Genomic DNA, 24,842 nt, shown 5'->3' with positions numbered 1-24,842 from the left:
AGCATCTATAGGAAGAAGCACTGTCGATGTTTCGGGCCGAGACCCTTCATCCTGCTTATTGGTTTGCAGAGTGTTCGCCTAAGTATTTTTCTTTTTGGCTTCCAATATTTCCAGTCACACTTTGAAAGGGAGAACACAACTAGAGCTGTGGAGATCCCTGCAGCACCTGATGACCCTGTGATCTCCATCTCAGAGGCTGATGTTAGGCTGTCTTTAAAGAGAGTGAACCCTCACAAGGCAGAAGGTTCCGATGGAGTGCCCGGTAGGCTCTGAAAACCTATGCCAACCAGCTAGTGGGAGTACTCAAGGAGATTTTCAACCTCACTGCTACGGGCAGAAGTTCCCACCTGCTTCAAAAAGGCAACAATTATACCAGTGCCTAAGAAGAATAATGTAGTCTGCCTTAATGACTATCGCTGGGTAGCACTCACATTGACAGTGTTGAAATGCTTTGAGAGGTTGGTCATGACTAGACTGAACTCTTGCATCAGCAAGGACCTGGACCCTTTGCAATTTGCCTATCACCATAATAGATCACCAGCAGACGCAATCTCAATGGCTCTCCACACAGCTTTAGACCACCTGGACAACACAAACACCTACGTAAGGATGCTGTTCATCGACTATAGGTCAGCATTTAATACCATCATTACCACAATCCTAATTGAGAAGTTGCAGAACTTGGGCCTCTGAACCTTCCTCTGCAATTGGATCCTCGACTTCCTAACCGGAAGACCACAATATGTGTGGATTGGTGATAACATATCCTCCTCACTGGCACAGCTCAGGAATGTGTGCTTAGCTCACTGTTCTACTCTCTATGTATACATGATTGTGTGGCTAGGCATAGCTCAAATACCATCTATAAATTTGTTGATGATACAACCATTGTTGGTAGAATCTCGGTGACTAGAAGGCATATGGGAGTGAGATATGCCAACTAGTGGAGTGGTACAGCAGCAACAACCTGGCACTCGACATCAGTAAGATGAAAGAGCTGATTGTGGACTTCAGGAAGGGTAAGATGAAGGAGCACATCCCAATCCTCATAGAGGGATCAGAAGTGGAGAGAGTGAGCGTTTCAGGTTCCTTGGTGTCAAGATCTCTAGAGGATCTAACCTGGTCCCAACATATCGATGTAGTTATAAAGAAGGCAAGACAGCAGCTATACTTTATTAGGAGCTTGAAGAGATTTGGTATGTCAATAAATACACTCAAAAACTTCTATAGTTGTGCCATGGAGAGCATTCTGACAGGCTGCATCACTGTCTGGTATGGAGGGGTTACTGCACAGGACCAAAAGAAGCTGCAGAAGATTGTAAATCTAGTCAGCTCCATCTTGGATACTAGCCTACAATGTACCCAGGACATGTTCAGGGAGCGGTGTCTCAGAAAGGCAGCGTCCATTATTAAGGACCTCCAGCACCCAGGGCATGCCCTTTTCTCACTGTTACCACTAGGCAGGAGGTACAGAAGCCTGAAGGCACACACTCAGTGATTCAGAAACAGCTTCTTCCCCTCTGCCATCCATTTCCTAAATGGACATTGAATCTTTGGACACTACTGTATTTTAAAAAAATATACAGTATTTCTGTTTTTGAACAGTTTTTAAAATCTATTCAATATATATAATTGAATTACTTGTTTATTATTACTATTTAATTTAATATAATTTAATTTATTTTATTCTATTTTCTCTCTGCTAGATTAGGTATTGCATTGAACTGCGGCTGCTAAGTTAACAAATTTCACGTCACATGCCAGTGAAAATAAACCTGGTTCTGATTCTGATCTCTCCAAAAATTAATTTCTCATGGCTTTTACAAGTATTTGCTGTTTACTCAATGATTAACATAAAACCCAGAAGTAAAAAATAGTTTCAGAGATTGCACAGAACTCCAAAAGCCAAGAGAAGAAGCAGCAGGTGTAAATTATTGGGATTAAAGGGTGCAAATGTAGAGATTAAATAAAGAGGGAGCTGAGATTACAGTACAGTTGTACCTGGATAAAGGGTTAAAGTGGATGATGTTGGTAGCTCTAAGTTGTTTCATGTATTTGCACAAAGATATTGGCCTACTTGAGCATTCAGCTTCACTGCAGTTTAACATAGGAAAAAGGTTCTGTTTCATCCACCCACTACATCCCTACTATTTCCTCACTGCAATTAAAATTGATCATAATTACCTATTACACTTGTTTGAAAATTGATGGACCTTGAATAACAATTATCTGTGCTGATTTTTGATGTTGTTATTAAATTTTCAGCTCTCAGTCATTGCACAGTGCTTAATTTTTTCAAATTACTGTTATTAGTAAATTAAAAAAAAACATTTGCACTCTATCATAGAACAGTTTTATTTACCACTACATCTCTACAACTTGAAAACTGTTTGATTTATACCTTTGTTCAGAGTAAAGATCATCAACCTGAAATGTCAATGCTGTTTTTTTCCTTTTTCCATTGATGCTGTTTGACCAGAGTATAGTTTTTGTTTCTGTTTCAAAGCATTCTTTTGTTGTACTACACTTGTCTTTGGAACATTCTCTATTAACTTCCAGCACTTCACAAAAAGTAATTGTTGCAATATTACTTGTGAAGTGGTAATTTGTAGGTTTGAAGACTTCGTAGTTTCTCAACTGCAGATGTAAATCACTACCATTGTAATGTTGTACCAGATATAGACGATAAGATATAGGAGCACAATTAGGCCATTTAGCCCATCAAACCTGTTCAGTCATTTTGTCATATAGGAAATACATGTAAGGAGGAAGTGTTATTCTCATTGTATTACTATATTTCTTCTCCTGAAAAAAGTTGTACAAAATGTTTGCAACATACTTTATAATTCCTAAGAATGGTGAATTTACAAAGTTACCTATTTTCTTAGTGTTAAAACATTATTTCCATCTCTTTCTACTCGTGCTCCCTGACTTGCTGTGTATTTCCACTATTTTCTCTTTTTGTAAAAAGATTTTCTTCTGTGCTTGCTTTAGAACGTAGAACGGTACTGTCTCTATAGTAATGATGTTGTGCCAACCTTTTAAACTTGATGATTCCCCCCCACATCGCCCTCCATTTTTCTTTCATTCATGCACATATCTGACTTCCTGATTTCCTGAAATTCCTGTTTAAGGCTAATACCTACTAATGCCGTCTTCTTGCTGCTGCCAACAGGAAGGAGGTACAGGAGCCTCAGGACCTGAACCAGACCGGATAACTTCACCCGATTTCCCTCACTGAATTGTTTCCACAACCCATGAACTCACTTCTGTGGACTCTTCATCTCATGTTTTGAATTTCTTTTGCTTATTAATTTTTTTTTTCCTCAGCTCAAACTGATAAAACCTGAGGTATGGGAATAGCCAAGCACATTAATTTCTGAATTGTTAGGAACTTTCAGATTATCCTAGCGGAGTTCAGGGCTTTGGCTTTCTGAAGATTTTCTTAAGAATTGCTGTGTAGGGCTAATTGTTTAATGCTATTGTGTAATGACTTTGGGATGATACCGGTAGTAGATATTACTATTGGGACAGTGTATACCCTATTCATGTTTCATAGTCGTTCAATTTCCTCTCTTAATTCAGAATATTTCTGGTGGTTTTCATTATTGATTTCTGTAGGTTATGTTGTTTGGAATGACTTTATCTATTAAATAAGTTGTTCTTGTTTATCATTATTTCTGGACAGTTATTATGGATCATCCTATCTGTAATAAAGGATTGGTTGTAATATAATTTGTAGGACTCTGACTCTAAACTGGATCAGGCTTGTATTTATCATAAGGCATAGCGTCTTTTATGAGTTGTATTTTAAAGCAAGATTTTGGTGAATGATGTTTACAACTTGATTGAGCTATAGGATCCTGCAATGAGTTGAATTGTTTCTGGTTTCTCTTAACATTTTCTGTATTTATTATCTTGAAGTTGTTGGTATTTTATTATATATTTTTGATAAATTTTGTGTAAACTGCTTGGTCCTGTATTGCCACAAGGGATCTCTCTGTTTCTGGGAAAAGGTCTCTAAGCCAGATGTTCGATGCTTTCTTGTAGATATCTGTTTTGCTCAGGTTACAGGGATGTCTTCCATGGAGGGGCATACTCTTCCATTGGTTAACCTTTTCTTCCATAGTGATAATTTCTTCACTTTACTGGGTTGTACTTTTATTTAAGTTTTGAAGTGTGCATTACTTATCAGAATTGCATGTGCTCACATGGCGTGCTGATTCCTGTTTTTGTTGATGAAAGTATACCCTTAGAAGTTTTATCTTACTGTTGTGTAGATTTTTAATGTCTGTTATTCCTCTTCCTCCTTCTGTCCAAGGTAATGTTAATCTAAATAGATTTGAGTGTATATAGTGCTTTCTAGAAATTTGTCATTTCCATTCTTATTTTTCTTTGTAAAATTTCCAGATTGGTTATTATTACTATTTTTTTCTTTTTTGTATTTGTACAGTTTGTTCTCTTTTGCATATTAGTTGTTTTTGTCCATCCTGTTGAATGTGGTCTATTGTGTTTCCTAGATTTACTATGAATGCTCAGGGTTGTTTATGGTGATGTATATGTACATTGATAATTTACTTTAAACTTTTGAACTTAATACTCTTGCTATTTAATAGTATTGTTACTATGTAAATTTCTGTCAAAAGTGTTTTGGTCTTTATGATTTTTAAGTTGATTGGTTATAATATCTCAGAATTTGATTTGGTAGATACCGGTAAATGTGGAACCATTAAATTCATGATCAGCAGCTTTTCTAATGCTATAGCAAAATTATAACTTTTTGCATAATTAATCTTTACTTGCCTTCTTTACTTTACTGTCTGTTTTATTGTATAAGTTCTTTGTGTTAAGTATAATGCTAAAAGAATATCTTCTATTCTGTCTTTTCCAGACTAGAAGATCAATACAAAAGCTGTTAGAGTGGGAAAACAACAGATTGTATCACAAGGTAAAAGCTGAGTAATTATGCATTGCGTATTCACACATTATAATTCTGTTATTTTATCACTTGAAAATGAAACTTTCTTGCAGGCTATTGATTAAAAATTATCAGTGTGGATTTTGAATGTAATTTCCACTTGGTGGCGCTCTATTTTGTTTGTACACTAACATCTGGACCCGAGGGAAAGTATTAATGCTATATTAAAGTGGCCGCCACAGTAACACAGCTGTTAATGTGATGCTATTACACGTCGGGCCTTTGGAATTCAATACCAGCGCCATCTGTAAGGTGTCTCTGCACATCCTCCCCTTGGAATGCTTGGGTTTTCCCAGATACTTCGGTTTCCTCCCACAGTCCAAAGACCTACCAGGTAGGCTAATTGATCATTGTAAATTGTCCTGTGTTAGGTTAGAGTTAATCGGTGTAATCGGGGATTGCTGGGGTAACGTGGCTCGAAGGGCCTACTGCGCCCTGTATCAGTAAACAAATAAATAACATCTTCTTCACAGTCAAACTATTGTATTAGGAATTAGAATAATCATTTGCATTGACTGTGAAGGTTTCTTTTAGGGAGGGCTGAATGAAATTAGGACAGCACAGTAGCTTGTGGTTAGCACCCCACTTTACAGTGTCAGCTGTAAGGACGGGGTTCATCTCCCACCACAATCTGTAAAGAGTTTGTATTTTCTCCCTGTGACTGCTTGGGCTTTCTCCAGGTGCTCTGGTTTCCTCTCATGTTCCAAAAGACAAAGATCAGTGGTGTTGTGGATAGCAAAGAATACAGCAGCATATAGATCTGTTGCAGAAATGGGCAGGGAATTAGTAGATGGAGATTAACCCAGCCAAAGGTGAAGCATTCCACCTTGATAGCTCAAGTGTAAAGAGGGAGTACATTACGGCCAAGACCCTTAACAATGTTGATGAGCAGAGGGATTTTGGGGTCCAAGTTCATAGCTTCTTCAAAGTGGCTACATAGGTTGATAGGGTGAGTAAAAAGGCACATGGCATACTTACCTTTATTAGTCAGGGCACTGAGTTCAAAGGTTGGGAAGTTATGCTGTAGCTTTATAAAACTCTAATTAGTCTGCATCTGGAGTATTACGTACAATTGTGGTCACCCCATTATAGGAAGGATGTTGAGTCTTTGGAGAGAGTGCAGAATGAGCATTGAAAATAGAAAAGAGTAAATAAGTCACCAAAATCCTCCAATATTCTGCAAGCAGATATTTTAATAATGTACTGATTTTTTTTATTATTGGTGTTAGTTGAGGTTTGATAACTTTTGCATTTGTAATTTGACCATATGACATAAGAACAGAAACATGCCATTGGGCCATTCGCTCTGCCATTTCAAAGTACACTCAGTGAGTGAGTGAGCCAGTGAAGGGGTGGAGATTTGAGGCTTTGACTCAAGAGGGTTCGACGAAAAGAGGCGGAGGACAAGCTTGTTCCCAGTTAGTCTTTACAATGCTTCCTGAGACGGTGATGTGCCTCTCCTGTGAGATGCGGCAGTCTTGGGGGAACTCCCCTCTCCTGCAGAGTCACATCTGCCAGAAGTGCTTGCGGCTGGGCAATCTGGAAGACCGTGTGAGGAATCTAGAGCAGCAGCTGGATGACCTTCGACTCATAAGGGCGAATGAGGCAGTCATAGATGAGAGCTACAGGGAGGTAGTCATACCTAGGCTGCTGGAAGCAGGTCGTTGGGTGACAGTCCTAGGGGGGGAAGCGAAGGAGAGTAGACAGGTAGTGCAGAGCACTCCTGTAGCAATTCCCCTGAATAATAAGTTTACCTTTCTGGATGTTGTTGGTGAGGACTACCGACCAGGTGTGAGCCACTGTGGCAGGGCCTCTGGCATTGAGTCTGACCCTGTGGTGCAGAAGGATGGGACGGAGAAGAGGAGAGCTGTCATCATTGGAGACTCTATAGTCAGGGGAGCAGACAGGAGATTTTGTGGATGTGAGAAGGAAACCCACATGGTTTGTTGCCTCCCGGGTGCCAGGGTCTGGGATGTCTCTGACCGGGTGCATGACATCCTGGTACAAGAGGGAAAGCAACCAGAAGTTGTGGTACATGTTGGGACCAACGACATAGGCAGGAAGGGGGATGAGGTCCTGAAGTGTGAGTTTCGGGAACTAGGCAGAAGGCTGAAGAACAGGACCTCAAGGGTGGCGTTCTCAGGATTGCTGCCAGTACTATGTGATAGTGATGGTAAGAATTGGAGGAGATGGCAGTTGAATGCGTGGCTGAGGAGTTGGTGCAGGGGGCAGGGTTTTAGATTTTTGGACCATTGGGATCTCTTCTGAGGAAGGTGGGACCTGTACAGATTGGTTGGGTTGCACCTGAACTCGAGTGGGAACAATATCCTTGTTGGTAGGTTTGCTAGCATGGTTCGGGAGGGTTTAAACTAATTTGCAAGGGGGATGGGACCCCGAGCGATAGAGCTGTGAAAGAAGTGCATGGAGTAAAGCTAGATCTAACATATAGAGAGGCTTTGAGGAAAGAGCAGCAGAATAAAGGGTATAAAGGTAGTAAGGTAGAAGGGCTAAAGTGTGTGTACTTCAATGCAAGAAGCATCAGGAACAAAGGTGATGAACTGAGAGCTTGGATACATACATGGAATTATGATGTAGTGGTCATTAAGGAGACTTGGCTGGCACCGGGGAAGGAATGGATTCTCAATATTCCTGGATTTCAGTGCTTTAAAAGGGATAGAGAGGGGGGGGAAGGGGAGGAGGGGTGGCATTACTGGTCAGGGATACTATTACAGCTGCAGAAAGAGTGGGTAATGACTCCTTTTGAGTCAGTATGGGTGGAAGTCAGGAACAGGAAGGGAGCAGTTACTCTACTGGTGGTATTCTATAGGCCCCCTGGTAGCAGCAGAGATACCGAGGAGCAGATTGGGAGGCAGATTTTGGAAAGGTGCAAAAATAACAGGGTTGTTATCATGGGTGACTTTAACTTCCCTAATATTGATTGGCACTTTATTAGTTCCAAGGGATTAGATGGGGCAGAGTTTGTTAGGTGTGTCCAGGATGGATTCCTGTCACAGTATGTTGACAGGCCGACTGGGGGAATGCCATACTAGATCTAGTATTAGGTAACGAACCGGGTCAGGTCACAGATCTGTCAGTGGGTGAGCATCGGGGGACAGTGATCACCGCTCCCTGACCTTTAGCATTATCATGGAAAAGGATAGAATCAGAGAGGACAGGGAAATTTTTAATTGGGGAAGGGCAAATTATGAGGCTATAAGGCTAGAACTTGCAGGTGTGAACAATGATGTTTTTGCAGGGAAATGTACTTTGGACATGTGGTCGATGTTTAAGGATCTCTTGCAAGATGTTAGGGATAAATCAGTCCCAGTGAGGAAGATAAAGAATGGTAGGGTGAAGGAACCATGGATGACAAGTGAAGTGGAAAATCTAGTCAGGTGGAAGAAGACAGCATACATGAGGTTTAGGAAGCAAGGATCAGATGGGTCTATTGAAGAATATAGGGTAGCAAGAAAGGAGCTTAAGAAGGGGCTGAGAAGAGCAAGAAGGGGGCATGAGAAGGCCTTGGTGAGTAGGGTAAAGGAAAACCCCAAGGCATTCTTCAATTATGTGAAGAACAAAAGGATGACAGGAGTGAAGGTAGGACCGATTAGAGATAAAAGTGGGAAAATGTGCCTGGAGGCTGCAGAAGTGAGTGAGGTCCTCAATGAATACTTCTCTTTGTTATTCACCACTGAGAGGGAGCTTGATGACGATGAGGACAATATGAGTGAGGTTGATGTTCTGGAGCATGTTGATATTAAGGGAGAGGAGGTGTCAGAGTTGTTAAAATACATTAAGATGGATAAGTTCCCGGGGCCTGACAGAATATTCCCCAGGCAGCTCCACAAGTCAAAGGAAGAGATTGCTGAACCTCTGGCTAGGATCTTTATATCCTCGTTGTCCACAGGAATGGTACTGGAAAATTGGAGGGAGGCAAATGTTGTCCCCTTGTTCAAAAAAGGTAGTAGGGATAGTCCAGGTAATTATAGACCTGTGAGCCTCATGTCTGTGGTGGGAAAGCTGTTGGAAAAGATTCTTAGAGATAGGATCTGTGGGCATTTAGAGAATCATGGTCTGATCAGGGACAGTCAGCATGACCTTGTGAAGGGCAGATCGTGCCTAACAAGCCTGATAGTGTTCTTTGAGGAGATGACCAGGCATATAGATGAGGGTAGTGCAGTGGATGTGAGTTACTAAGGCATTTGATAAGGTTCCACATGGTAGGTTTATTGAGAAAGTCAGAAGGCATGGGATCCAGGGAGGTTTGGCCAGGTGGATTCAGAATTGGCTTGCCTGCAGAAAGCAGAGGGTCATGGTGGAGGGAGTACATTCAGATTGGAGGGATGTTTCTAGTGGTGTCCCACAAGGGTCTGTTCTGGGACCTCTACTTTTCGTGATTTTTGTTAAAGACCTGAATGTGGGGGTAGAAGGGTGGGTTGGCAAGTTTGCAGACGACACAAAGGTCGGTGGTGTTTTAGATAGTGTAGAGGATTGTTGAAGATCGCAGAGAGACATTGATAGGATGCAGAAGTGGGCTGAGAAGTGGCAGTTGGAGTTCAACCCAGAGAAGTGTGAGGTGGTACACTTTGGAAGGACAAACTCCAAGGCAGAGTACAAAGTAAATGGCAGGATACTTGGTAGTGTGGAGGAGCAGAGGGATCTGGGGGTACATGTTCACAGATCCCTGAAAGTTGCCTCACAGGTAGCTAGGGTAGTTAAGAAAGCTTATGGGGTGCTAGATTTCATAAGTCGAGGGATAGAGTTTAAGAGACACGATGTAATGATGCAGCTCTATAAAACTCTAGTTAGGCCACACTTAGAGTACTGTGTCCAGTTCTGGTCACCTCACTATAGGAAGGATGTGGAAGCATTTGAAAGGGTACAGAGGAGATTTACCAGGATGCTGCCTGGTTTAGAGAGTATGGATTATGATCAGAGATTAAGGGAGCTAGGACTTTACTCTTTAGAGAGAAGGAGGATTAGAGGAGATATGATAGAGGTGTACAAGATATTAAGAGGAATAGACAGAGTGGACAGCCAGCGCCTCTTCCCCAGGGCACCACTGCTCAGTACAAGAGGACATGCCTTTAAGGTAAGAGGAGGGAAGTTCAAGGGGGATATTATAGGAAGATTTTTCACTCAGAGAGTGGTTGGTGCGTGGAATGCACTGCCTGAGTCAGTGGTGGAGGCAGATACACTAGTGAAATTTAAGAGACTACTAGACAGGTATATGGAGGAATTTAAGGTGGGGGGGGGGGGGTTATATGGGAGGCAGGGTTTGAGGATCGGCACAACATTGTGGGCCAAAGGGCCTATAATGTGCTGTACTATTTTATGTTCTATGTTCATCATGGCTGACCCTGGATCCCATTCAACCCCATACACCTGCCTTCTCACCATACTCCTTGATGTCCCGACCATTCAGGAATCTGTCAACTTCCACTTTGAATATACCCACAGACTTGGCTTCCACGGCACTCTGTAGCTTAAAAAAAATTCTTCCTTCCTTCTGTTCTGAAAGGTCACCCCTCAATTTTGAGGCTGTGCCCTCTAATTCTGGATACCCCCACAAGAGGAAGTGTTCCCTCCACTTCCACCTGATCTAGTCCTTTCAACATTCGGTAGGTTTCAGTGAGATCCCCATGTATTTTTCTAAATTCCAGAGAGTGCAGGCCCAAATTTGCCAAACACTCCTCATATTTGAACCCCTTCATTCCTGGAACCATCTTCATGAATCTCCTCTGGACTCTCTCCAATGACAATACAAGCTTTCTAAGGTAGGGTACCCAAAACTGTTGACAGTACTCCAAGTGTGGCCTGGCTAGTGTCTTACAAAGCTTCAGCATGATCTCCTTGTTTTTATATTCTATTCCCCTTGAAATAAATGCCAACGTTGCATTTGCCGCCTTTATCACAGACTCAACCTGTGCATACCTCTGTAATTCCCTTTATTACATTGTGATACTGATAGATGAGACTTGGGCTCCCTCTCAAATTGCAGTATGAATTCAATCGTATTATGATCTCTGCCTCCTAAAGGTTCCTTTACGTTAAGCTGACTAATAAAATCTGGGTTATTTCACAACACCCAATCTAAGATAATCTAAGGATAGCCTTTCCCTATTTAGAAAGGAAAAAAATTTAGAAAGGAAAGCCTTTCCCCTAGTAGGCTTGAGCATAAACTGCTCTAAAAAACCATCTTGCAGGCATTTAACAAATTCCCTCTCTTGTGATCTGGCACCAACCTGATTTTTCCAGTCCTGCTGCATGTTGAAGTCTCCCATTACAATTTTGCATTACCCTTATTACATGCCTTTTCCAGCTCCCTTTGTAATCTCAATCCAACAATCTTGGCTACTATTTGGAGGCCCATATATGATTTCCATAATGTTTCTTTTCTCACTTGCATTTTCTGAACTCCACCCACAAAGATTTGGCATTCTCTGACCCTATGTCACCTCTTTCTAAAGATGTATTCCATCTCTTACCAAGAGAGCCACACCACTGCTTATGCCCTCCTGCTTGTTCTCATGATACAAAGTATATCCCTTGATGTTAAACTCCCAACTATGACTTTCTTTCAGTCATGACTAGGTAAAGCCCACAACGTTATACAGACCAATCTCTAATTGCGCCACGAGTTCGTCTACCTTATTACAAATGCTATGTGCATTTAAATACAGCACCTTCAGTCCTGCATTATTCACTGTTATGAATTTTGTCATAATAATTTATTTCTCTTCAATTAAATCTACTTTTCTTGTTTTGGAATTAGCTTGGGTTGCACTGGAAGTTAAGTAAAAGGAAATGTGAGTCCAGTAACATGATGGAATATGTAAGTACAGCTGCTTTCTAGTCAGACAATGTTTTACACATGTGTGTGTATATAGCTTGTTAGTGTCTTCTGAGGAGATGCAGGTAACTGATAATGATTTTAAAGTCTATTTCTGACACTTCCCTCCCCTTTCTTGATCTTTCTGTCTCCATCTCTGGAGACGGCTTATCTACTGATATCTACTATAAGCCTACAGACTCTCACAGCTACCTGGACTATTCCTCTTCCCACCCTGTCTCTTGCAAAAATGCTATCCCCTTCTCACAATTCCTCCGTCTTTGCCGCATCTGCTCTTAGGATGAGGCTTTACATTCCAGGACGAAAGAGATGTCTTCCTTTTTTAAACAAAGGGGCTTTCCTTCTTCCACCATCAACTCTGCTCTCAAATGCATCTCTCCCATTTCCCGCACATCTGCCCTCACCCCATCCGCCCACCACCCCACTTGGGATACGGTCCCCCTTGTCCTCACCTACCACCCCACCAGCCTCCAGATCCAATGTATTATTCTCCGTAACTTCTGACACCTCCAACGGGATCACACTACCAAGCACATCTTTCCCTCCCCCACTCTTTCTGCTTTCCGCAGGTATCGCTCCCTACGCGACTCCCTTGTCCACTCGTCCCCCCCATCCCTTCCCACCGATCTCCCTCCTGGCACTTATCCTTGCAAGCGGAACAAGTGCTACACCTCCCTCACCACCATTCAGGGCCCCAGACAGTCCTTCCAGGTGAGGCGACACTTCACCTGTGAGTTGGCTGGTGTGGTATACTGCGTCCGGTGCTCCCGGTGTGGCCTTTTATATATTGGTGTGACCCAACGCAGACTGGGAGACCGTTTCGCTGAACACCTACGCTCGGTCCGCCAGAGAAAGCAGGATCTCCCAGTGGCCACACAATTTAATTCCACGTCCCATTCCCATTCTGATATGTCTATCCATGGCCTCCTCTACTGTCAAAATGAATCCAAACTCAGGTTGGAGGAACAACACCTTATATACCGGCTGGGTAGCCTCCAACCTGATGGCATGAACATTGACTTCTCTAACTTCCATTAATGCCCCTCCTCCTCCCCTTCTTACCCCATCCCTGACATATTTAGTTGTTTGTTTTTTTTTTCTCTGTCTCTGCCCATCACTCTGCTCCATCTCCCTCTGGTTTTCCCCTCCCCCTTTCTTTCTCCTAGGCCTCCTGTTCCATGATCCTTTCCCTTGTCTGGCTCTGTACCCCTTTTGCCAGTCACCTTTCTGGCTCTCAGCTTCACCCCAACCCCTCTGGTCTTCTATCATTTTGCATTTCCCCTCCCCCTCCTACTTAAAAATCTCTTACTATCTTTCCTTTCAGTTAGTCGTGACGAACGGTCTCAGCCCAAAACGTCAACAGCGCTTCTCCCTATAGATGCTACCTGCTGTGTTCCACCAGCATTTTGTCTGTGTTGCTTGAATTTCCAGCATCTGCAGATTTCCTCGTGAATGATTTTAAGGCCATTGACATTCACCTGTTCTCATGAGCTTGGGCAATGTCATATGTGAAGAAGATGCTGGAGAGTTTCACATCTGAATTTAATCTCATTCAAGTCTATTACATACATGAATAATTTGTAGCGGGGTCCACTGGATAGCATGGATATCATATGCTAACAAAAGATAAGTTAAGGCTTTTGACAACAATCCTAGTCAAAACTGCAAAGTTGGCACTGGAATATGTGGCACTACTTGCAGGCTGCCCCTAGCACATTCTTCGGTTGTGTTGGTTGTTAACAAAATGATGCTTTTCACTCTACGTTTGGATGTACATGTGATAAATAGATTAATCTGAATCTGAAAATGGATGGTTCTTCTATTTTCCTCCTGATGACACCATCATCACAATAAACAGCCTTCAAACAATTGAGTTTATTCTGTGTAATGTATTAAGAAATAGCTGCGTCTACTTGCTGAAACAAAGGCTGTCAGTCCTGATAACAAGTTGGCTATAGTGTTAAAAATTGGTGTGCTTTGATTAGAAACACAGAAAACCTACAGCACAATACAGGCCCTTCTGCCCACAATGCTGTGAAGAATATGTACTTAATTTAGAAATTATCTAGGGTTACCCATAGCCCTCTATTTTTCTAAGCTCCATGTACCTATCCATGAGTCTCTTATAAGTCCATATTGTATCCACCTCTACCACCGTTGCTGGCAGCCCATTCCACGCACTCACCACTCCCTGCAGAAAATACTTACTCCTGACATCTCCTCTGTACCTACTTCCAACCACCTTAAAACTGTGCCCTCTTATATCAGCCATTTCAGCCCTGGAAAAAAGCCTCTGACTATCCACATGATCAATGCCTCTCATCATCTTGTACACCTCTTATCAGGTCACCTCTCATCCTCTGCTGGCTCCAAGGACAAAAGGCTGAGTTCACTCAACCTAAGACGTGCTCCCCAATCCATGCAACATCCTTGTAGATCTCCTCTGCACCTTTTTTATGGTTTCTACATCCTCCTGTAGTGAGGTGACCAGAACTAAGCACATTACTCCAAGTGGGGTCTGACCAGGGTCCTATATAGCTGTAGCATTACCTCTCAGCTCTTAAACTCAATCCCATGGTTGTTGAAGGCCAATGCGCCGTATGCCTTCCTAACCACAGAGTCAACCTGCGCAGCAGCTTTGAGTTTTCCATGGACTCAGACCCCAAGATCCTCCACATCCGAGAGTCTTACCATTAATACTATATTCTGCCATCGTATTTGACCTATCAAAATGAACCACTTAACACATCTGGGTTGAACTCCATCTGCCACATCTCAGCCCAATTTTACATGCTTTTGATGTCCTGCTATAATCTCTGACAGCCCTCCACGCTATCCACAACACCCCCAACCTCTGTGTCATCAGCATATTTACTGACCCATTCCTCCACTTCCTCATCCAGGTCATTTATAAAAATCACGAAGAGTAGGGTTCCCAGAACAGATCCCTGAGGCAATCCACTGGTCACTGACCTCCATGCAGAATATGGTCTGTCTGCAACCATACTTTGCCTTCTGTGGGCAAGCCAATTCAGGATCCGCAAAGCAAGGTCCCGTTGGATCTCATGTCTCCTTACTTTCTCAATAAGCCTTGCATGGGGTACCTTTTCAAATTCTTTGCTGAACTCCATATACACTACATCCATTGCTCTACCTTCATCAACGTGTTTAGTCACATCCTCAAAAAATTCTGTCAGGCTCTAAGTCATGACCTGCTTTTCACAAAGCCATGTTGACTATTCCTAATCATATTATGCCTTTTCAAATTTTCATAAATCCTGCCTCTCAGGATCTTCTCCATCAACTTACTAACCACTGAAGTAAGACTCACTGGTCTAAATTTCCTGGGCTATCTCTACTCCCTTTCTTGAATAAGGGAACAACACCTACAACCCTCCAAACCTCCAGAACCTCTCCCGTTCCCATTGACAATGCAAAGAGCATTGCCGGAGGCTCAGCAATCCCCTCCCTCCCCTCCCACAGTAGCCTGGGGTACATCTTGTCCAGTCCTAGAGACTTATCCAATACAATGTTTTCCAAAAGCTCCAGCACATCCTCTTTCTTAATGTTTATATGTTTATAAGCTTTTCAATCTGCTGTAAGTCATTCCTACAATGGCCAATATCCTTTTCCTTAGTGAATACCAAAGCAAAGTATTCATTAAGTACCTCTGCTATCTCCTTCGGCTCCATACACACTTTTCCACTGTCACACTTGTTTGGTTCTATTCTTTCATGTCTTAACCCCTTGCTCTTCAAATACTTGTAGAATGCCTTGGGGTTGTCTTTAATTCTGCTTGCCAAGACCTTCTCATGGCCCCTTCTGGCTTTCCTAATTTCATTCTTAAGCTCCCTGCTAGCCTTATAATATTATAGATCTCTATCATTACCAAGTTTTTTGAACCTTTCGTAAGCTTTTCTTTTCTTCTTGACTGGATTTTGAACAGCCTTTGTACACCACGGCTCCTGACCCTACAATCATTTCCGTCTCATTGTAATGTACTTATGCAGAACGCCACTCACATATCCCCTGAACATTTGCCACATTTCTGCTGTACATTTCCCTGAGAACATCTGTTTCCAATTTCTGCTTCCAAGCTCCTGCCTGATAGCTTTATATTTCCCTTTACTACAATTAAACACTTTCCTAACTTGTCTGTTCCTATCCCTCTCCAATGTAATGGTAAAGGAAACAGAATTATGATCAATGTCTCCAAAATGCTCTCCCACAGAGAGATCTGACACCTGACCAAGTTCACTTCCCAATACCAGATCAAATACAGCCTCTCCTCTTGTAGGCTTATCCACATATTGTGTCAGGAAACCTTCCTGAACACACCTAACAAACTCCACCCCAAATAAATCCCTTGCTCTTGGGAGATGTCAATCAGTATTTGGGAAATTAAAATCTCCCACCACGACAATGCTGTTATTACACCTTTCCAGAATCTCTCTCCCTGTCTGCTCCTCGATGCCTCTATTACTATTGGAACATCTATATAAAAAAAACATCCAGTAATGTTATTGACCCCTTCCTGTTTCTAACTTCCACCCACAGAGACTCAGTAGGCAATCCGTCCGTGACTTCCTCCTTTTCTGGAGCTGTGACACCACAGGTTTTCCCCACTATCCAAAGGTAGAGTGTTCCTGTGGAACCTTTTGTAAGCCGAAATGTCATAAAGCGAAGAAGCAATTACCATTAATTTAAATGGAAAAATTCCTGAGCGTTCCCAGGCCCAAAAAATAAACTACCAAATCATACTAAATAACACATAAAACTTAAAATAACACGAACATATAGTAAAAGCAGGGATGATATGATAAATATACAGCCTATATAAAGTATAAATAATTTATGTTCTGTGTGGTTTCACTTATCAAAATCGGGAAGACAGTGAGCTGAAATTGATCTGGAGAAAAAAATCGGCACGTACACGCATGCACACACAACTGCCCACACAAGACTTCATGGTCATGGTAGTCTTTCTCGGGGTAAACACACGTATAAATCGGGTGTCTTTTTTTTCGTAAAAGCGTAAACCCTCTTTAGTTAGCAAAATCGGGTGCTAATGTAGGTCTTTCATAACAGCGAGCTGTAGTAAAGCAAACGTTCGAAAAATGGGGGCCACCTGTATCTCTGATCAGCAGTGCCACACCCCCCCATCCCTTTTTCCTCCCTCCCTGTCCTTTCTGAAACATCTAAATCCTTTTTCTTTTTACAATATTTTTATTCATAAAAAAAAGATTTACAGAGTGCAACACATTGATACATCTCAACATAACTTGAGTACATTCATATATTGTAATAAAATTGATCAAAATGTTATAGCATAACACATAAAGGTATACCACTCTGTAATCAAAAAATTTAAAGATAAGTCATACATCATAAAAGAAATTTTTTATATATAAAAAAAGTCAACGCCCACCAACTACCAAAGAAAAAAGCTGATGGATGACATTGGATAATTAGAAAAAAAACATAATCACATAAGAAGAGAAGATAAAAATATACATAAAAGTCTGTGCACTGTTAAACTTTATAAATTGGAAAAGTAATTTAGGAAAGGTCCCCAAATATCATAAAAAGATTGTTTCTAAATCCTGGCACTATAAATAACCATTCCTGCCTCTGAGCCATCCAAGTCTCTGTAATGGCCATAACATCATATCTCCAAGTACTGATCCATGCTCTAAGCTCATCTGCTTTGTTCATGATGCTTCTTGCATTAAAATAGACACATCACAAACCATTGGTTTGAGCATATCCCTTCTCTATCACCTGCCTATCCTCCCTCTCACACTGTCTCCAAGCTTTCTCTATTTGTGAACTAGCCCCCGCTTCCTATGTCTCTTCAGTTTGGTTACCACCCCCACAATTCTAGTTTAAACTCTCCCCAATAGCCTTGGCAAACCTCCCTGCCAGGATATTGGTCCCCCTCAGATTCAAATGCAACCCGTCCTTTTTGTACAGGTCGTGCCTGCCCCAAAAGAGGTCCCAATGATCCAGAAATCTGAATCCCTGCCCCTGCTCCAGTCCCTCAGCCACGCATTTATCCTCCATCCCGCTCTATTCCTATACTCGCTGTCACGTGGCACAAGCAGTAATCCCAAGATTGTTACCTTTGAGGTCCTGCTTCTCAACTTCCTTCCTAACTCCCTGTAGTCTGTTTTCAGGACCTGCTCCCTTTTCCTACCTATGTCGTTGGTACCAATATGTACCACAACCTCTGGCTATTCTTTCCACTTCCCGATATCATGGACGCGATTAGAAACATCCCGGACCCTGGCACCTGAGAGGCAAACTACTATCTGTGTATCTTTCCTGCATCCACCAAATCACCCATCTGACCCCCTAACTATAGAGTCCCCTAATACTGCTGCCTTCTTCCTTTCCCTACCTTCTGAGCCACAGGGCTAGACTCTTTGCCAGAGGTATGGCCACTGTTGCTTCCCCGGGTAGGCTGTCCCCCACAACAGTACTCAGGCAGGAGTACTTACTGTTAAGGGGGACAGTCACAGGGGTACTCTCCAGTATCTGACTCTTGCCCTTCACTCTCTTGTTACCCACTTATCTGTCTCCTGAGGCCCCAGTGTGACTACTTGCCTATAGCTCCTCTCTATCACCTCCTCACATTCCCTAACCAAAAGAAGGTTATCAAGCTGCAGCTCGAGTCCCCTAACGCGGTCCTTAAAGAGCTGCAGCTCGACACACCTGGTGCAGATGTAGCCATCCGGGAGGCTGGGAGTCTCCCGAACTTCCCACATCTGACACCCAGCACAGAACACAGGCCTCACAGACATACTTCCTGTTTCTATTCCTCACAGGTAACATACCTCGCCTCAACCCGTTATTGCCGAAGCCCGAATGAGCCAAAGCCCTACCACTGTGCCTCAGATCACTCTGTCAATGATGCTTCTTTGTTGATCGCTCCGCTAGACAGTGTCTCCATTTTATGCCTGAACCTTCCCTGCTATCAAGCTCACGATTAGCTGTAACTCTGCTCAAACTCTTTCAATACTGCTACAATACTGTCATCTACTCTAACACAGAGGGAAATTGGGTATGTCCTGATCACAGAAAGAGAGCAAACAAATCAGCTAGTACCCCGTTATTGCAGCAGTTGTTCCATTAGCCTACTCTCTAATCGCCATTACCCCGGTCAATAGTGCTTTCAAACAGCATCTGCTCACCAAAGCTATATTGGGTTTTGCTGTGAATGCGCTTCTGCACACTTCGTTAGAGTTATGCCCAAATATTGACAAAAAATTTAATTCCTGATGTTAGGTTACAGTAAATTCCTTTAAAACAATATTTGTCCAGAAGTGACTTTATTGAGACCTTGGAAAAGCAAAGTTAACAGGAATTGCATAGAAAACTCTACATTTAAGTTATAATGTGTAGAAAGAAGTCATGGGCAGTTATCTCAGCCTCAGAAAATTTTTGGAGAAGTTTCTCATGCTTGGGAGAGATGTTTCTCTATCCAGTGATTTTCTTGCATCATGACTTCAGAAGATGTTTACTGATTGCATACAATTCCATATTCAAGCTGAAGTGAGATCTTTGATTGGCACTTATTATGCAAATCCCAAGCATTGACTATAACCAGGAAGAAAATTTGACCACCTCTCTTGGACAATCAGTTACTGTTATCAAGTTATCCCACTGTCAAAATTATTGGTGTCAACTTTGACTAGAAACTTGGCCAGATCAGCCATGTTTTTACTGTGGTTAAAGCCATTCAAAAGTTGGGTGTTCTGTCTTGAGGGACTCTTCTGCCTCAGAGCCCATATCACCCACCCCATCTCAAGAAGTGAGTTATAAGCAGAGTGAAATGCAGTTTATTTTCCTAGATGGATGCAATTCTGGCTCTGAGAGTTTGAAACATTGAAGTAGCTTGTTTTACTGGCAACTCATCCACCATGTTAAACATTCAGTACCTCCAATGCAATGTACGTATATCATGTACAGTATGTACTGTAGCAAATTGTTAAGACTACTTTGATAAAAACTTCCAACTGTGCAAGCTCTTGCTGCTAAAGCAAGGACACCAAGCACATCACAACACAACCTATGAACACTATCATCCCCACCCCAGAAAATCATGTGTTGCATACTAGCTTTATTTGGATTTGCTGTGTCAAAATCCTGAAACACCTGTAAATCTATTTTCACTGCAAAGACTGGAGATGTTCATTTAGCAATATATCCCCAATGTCCCTGGGTGGGCAACAATGGGTTTTGGCAGCTACTCTATTTGCAATTGGCTAATCTGTCACAGACCTAGAGTTAAAGTGAAGGGAGGATGCAAAGGTTAGTAAAGCCATCAGCTCCATTCTTAATGGAGATATAAGTGCTGAATTCTCGAGCAATGAACAATTTGATGGAGGATCTCAATGAGTCAAACATCATCTATAGAGGGGTGGGGAGAGGGGAGAAACCCTGCATTAAGATTAAGAATAGAGAGTGGAACAGGTCAGTATAAAGTGGAGAAGGGCTATGATGGAACAGGAGCAGTTTTCCTGCTTGTTACCTTCCAGTAGCTGTCTCCACTTTCACCCTTCCTTCACCTCCACTTCATTCCATCTGCCTTCCTTTTATCGGTACCTCAATATATCATTGACCTGGTCATTATCCTTTGACCCTCAGGCCACCAATCAATTTGGGCTCCTGTCTGGGCAGTCCCCTTTTCATTATCATGGCTGAACTGCTGCTGCTGCTAAGTTAACAAATTTCATGACACATGCCAGTGATAATAAACCTGTTTCTGATTCTAATCAATTTGTATTCTCAGTCCTGATGCAGGGTTTCAACCCAAAATGTAGACAGTTCCTTTGCCCCTAGAGATGCCAATCGGCCCACTTAGTTTCACCAGCAGTGTTGTTTCTGATTCTTAATGGTGCCTCAAGAATAGCTTTGGTAGAAATATTAAAGTATAACTCTCCTGTTTTGGTTAGAATAGAGTATATATTTTTTTTAATGTACTGTGTGTATGTATATGTTTATAATACACATTTCAGGTTGTTGTTTTACTGTCTCGAGCATGTTTAATGCTAAATGTTGTTTAAGGACAAAGTAACTTCCTCTTGTTCTTTACAGGTAATACTAATAGAATTCTTACCAAAATTTCCTATATTCCGACCGGACTAAGAAAAAAAGCCAACTGTCAAGAAAAAGCATATCATTCCTGCCCTGAGTGCCTTGTAGATACCTGAACAGATGACTGCCAATACACCTGTTTTAAGAGTAATCTACTGTAGTGAGTGTAGATACCTTCCTAATGTACTTTTTCCTTCACAAGCATATTTTGCACATGTATTATTTTCTTTCTTTGAAGTGTTGCACTCACTCACTCGATAAAGACAGAGTTGTTTCACTTTGAAAGAATTTCAGTCTTGTACATAATGCTTCAGTTCATATTGTACAGTGTGGTATGTTAATGTTTACAGAATGTTGCTCTTTTACTACACCCCCAAATACTGAAATGTAGGACATTTTTGATTAAATGTGATAATGCGTAGATCTCAATCTGTATTCTGTATTCATAATAAGATTAGCAATGCAACCGGAAGAGAAAGTGCCTTGGTATTATTGTAGGAACAATTACTCCCATTGAAGTGCATATATTAAAAAAAACACGTCTAATATATAATGTATTTGAAAGTGACCAAGGAAGTGTAATGGATAAAACATATCAGGGGAGTAATAATTAGGTCACCATTGTGAAATTGATGGGAAGCATCAACTACAGTGTACCTGACTCCTGAAAATTGGATCAAATGGAACTAAGATTTTGGAGGCAGGTACATTAATGGTTAATATGCTCACAACCGAAACTAATTTCTCCCCGAATACTGCTGACAGCAACTGAATTAATCTTAAGTATTCTGGGCATTTAAGTGTAAAATTTACTCTGCTAATCATTGAAAATAAAATTGAATGTTATATTTCATTTTGGATGAATGAGGAAATGGATGAAGGAACAAGCATGCAGCAATTAAAGGAGGTCATTTTCTTACGGTTCCAGTGATAGTAGTCCTTAACCACTCCCACCCAACATTCACTGGTCAAAATCTGTTTTCTTTGTCTTTATCCTGCTAGTACTCCCTTAAATTTACTAAAATATTGATTTGAGAAAGTGTTCTTGTCTTTGTTGGTAACCCTCAAGTTTGATTCCTGATAAGTATTACTTTCAGGCTGATTAAATGTTGGAAGTTATTATTGTAGGGAATGATTTATTATCAATACATACTTCAATAAAATATATATATATTAATTCTTCTTGTCCAAAGCATGCTCTTATGAAATGGGAAAATCTACATCTCCAAAGATAGAGGAGAAAAAATATATATGTAAGGATATATATGTTACTGGACATTCTGCAATATTAATTTGCATTGCAAATTTTATATTTAAAACATCATTATACCTTTTAATGAAAAGTTGATCATCTGAACTTTTAAGAATTGAATTTAAATTTAAATTCCTTTTTTTAGGTTTTCAGTAACTTTTTGATTAAGAAATTCATTAGGAGTAACAGAGGTTTTCTTTGTATTATCACAGCACATGAGAACTTAGTGAACCCAATCCAGATATGTATTGCATTCAGAACAACCTTTTTCTGATGTAGAGGATAATCTATTTTTGTGTTAGAGATTAGGAAGTTGACCTTTTTGATCCAATGAAACCAATATTGTAATACCCTAAATCTTCTGTCACCGTATCTAACCACATTTTTAATGTGGCTGATGTGTTTGGCTCTACATCCTGGTAAATTATTTCAAGAGTCTGATCATTTAAATAAACCCATAAACTTGGCTTTTCCTAGATGCCTAAATGATCATAGTCAAATCAATTCACTTTTTATGTAGTACTTTAAAGATCCCATTTTTGCTACTAGCCCCCTTCTACTCAATTTCCGTCTCTTACCTCCCTTACAGTAAGCCATATTTTAATTTCTAGAATTTTTTAAAAACTGTCAGTTGCAAGTTTTAACTAGTTATTAGACTGAGTAAAATTGGTTGAGTTCTGCTGAAAGTGCCAAAATAACTGTGGTTATACCTGTGGGAGTAGTTGCCCAATCCACTGAAATCAATGAGAGTTTTGCCTGTTAATCTAAAATGACAGAATTCAGTACAAGTACAGGATTAAACTATTATAAAGGTTTATGGATTACAAATATATCAAGTCACAATTGACCAAGATAATTTCATGGTAATTCCTATGAATCAAATAGGTTCCCAGGTACACAATGCATGTTGATTACCATTTAGCTTATAATCAACAAACTCGGTTAAGGACAGTGAACCAGATCCTGTATTGTATTTTCTCATTTCAGTTTTGGGTGGATTAGTTTTAAAATAAGTACATGCACCAGTCGCTAAACCTTGCAATAGGAAAGAAAGGACATAACTACCATCTAATTATGAGGTAAAATTTAATACACATCAGATTTTAAAAGCTTGTGTGTTTGGCATGTTGGATCATAGTCTGGAAGTTTCTTGCATACTTGCTTTTTGTTGCCTAATTTACCATAATTGTGCTTTTTGCCAGAAATTTTTGTCATAAATGGATAAAATATTGTAATTATAATAATTTGAAATCTTCAGGCAATACCTGTGAAGCCTGATATTCCTACACAATGTCTTTTAAAAGCCTGTACTTAAAAAATGGATTGATCTTTTTGGAAGGTAGGGAATGTTTATTTTTGAATTTTGTTTATTTGAATGTGCCACATATGGATTTAAACTGCAGAATGACAAAAATGGAAATGCAGTTTTATACTATTGAGGATGCAAATTCCTCAAACCTGCCTGTGGATAAAAGCAGTTTCAAAAACAAAATAATTGTTCCAACAATCAAGATCATAATGCAGATGCATGATAGATTCGACACTTGTAAATTACATCAAAATGAAAACTATTATTTGCTGTCAATCTTGTAAGTGAAAAATGCAGAACACACATTCTTAATTCATTTTAGTTGTTTAGTAACATTACTTAACACATTAATTACCAAATGGTGCATGTTAGTTTTTAAAGTGATGTCAGCAGATGGATATAAATACATTTTCATTTGAATAAAGAGTTAAATTTGCAAAGATCCACATTATTTGTGTAATGTTGGCTTTATGTATTTATTATTAAACAAGCAGGAGAAGAGAAGAAATAAGTACCTGATCATTATTCTTTGTACTGTATTTCAAGTTTTCCATTCAAACTACATGCTAAAATGTTGAATGTACTGTAGTGCAATGGATAAGTACGTGATTAAAAATCCAGTGTTTTGTGAAAATAAGTATTGGCCAAAACAGTAAAATGCTGTACTTGTGAATTGTACATGGCATTAGAAAATTTTAACAGGCTATTAGTTAAAAACAATCATTAACACAGTTTTTTGAATCTTTATGACTGAATTCCTTTTCTTCTCTTCTCCACTCCTTTCCCAAAGTCCATGTTGTTATAGTTAAGCTGTTAGCTATTTGTCTATTTCTGGAATGTATTATTTTCAGCTGATGTTTTTCAACTTACCAAGTCATTTATCAATATGTATAAATAAAGTAAGTTTAAATATAGTATGTTTTGATTTTCTTCTAATCTTCTTTGTACTCTTATTAAATCTTAAAATGTAATTATTACAAAACTACAATCAACCCAACATTTTAATTTTGTGCAATGGATTTCTGTGTAAGTAGTGATGTTATGGGATTGCATATTAGTCATTAAAACCAATTAATTCCTATACACTATACCCTTTTCAGCCTCTAAAGAAGATGGAGATGGTAGGATGTTCACTGTTTGCTAACTAAATGGAACTGAATAGGTAAAATCATATTTTCTAAAGTTATTTTTCTTCAGAGTACTAGTTCGCATCATTTTAAAAGAAGTGTTTTGCACAGATTTGGTTACTTTATCCTGGAAAAAAGATAACTTTACACATTAAGTATTATAGAAATCTGATCATTGGTTCAGCTATGCCCATCACTCAATCAAATGTCAGAAAAACCAGTTG

The 24,842-nt window shown here is 40.4% G+C and overlaps 1 protein-coding gene across 1 annotated transcript in view; it reads left to right on the top strand.

The window, feature by feature from the left end:
- chic1 (cysteine-rich hydrophobic domain 1) overlaps positions 1–23,278 on the top strand; it is a 47,393-nt gene extending 24,115 nt beyond the window's left edge. The window contains exons 4-6 of the mRNA XM_059976937.1: positions 4,892–4,948; positions 11,754–11,813; positions 20,931–23,278. Of these exons, the coding sequence (XP_059832920.1) occupies positions 4,892–4,948; positions 11,754–11,813; positions 20,931–20,981 (168 nt within the window). The 3' untranslated portion in view covers positions 20,982–23,278. The remainder of the gene's footprint in view (positions 1–4,891; positions 4,949–11,753; positions 11,814–20,930) is intronic.
- The last annotated feature ends 1,564 nt before the right edge of the window (positions 23,279–24,842 follow it).

This window comes from Hypanus sabinus, chromosome 8 (genome assembly GCF_030144855.1).
Source record: "Hypanus sabinus isolate sHypSab1 chromosome 8, sHypSab1.hap1, whole genome shotgun sequence".
Taxonomy (NCBI): domain Eukaryota; kingdom Metazoa; phylum Chordata; class Chondrichthyes; order Myliobatiformes; family Dasyatidae; genus Hypanus; species Hypanus sabinus.
Note: the sequence above shows the minus strand (reverse complement) of the source record. Positions and strands in the feature narration are given on the sequence as shown.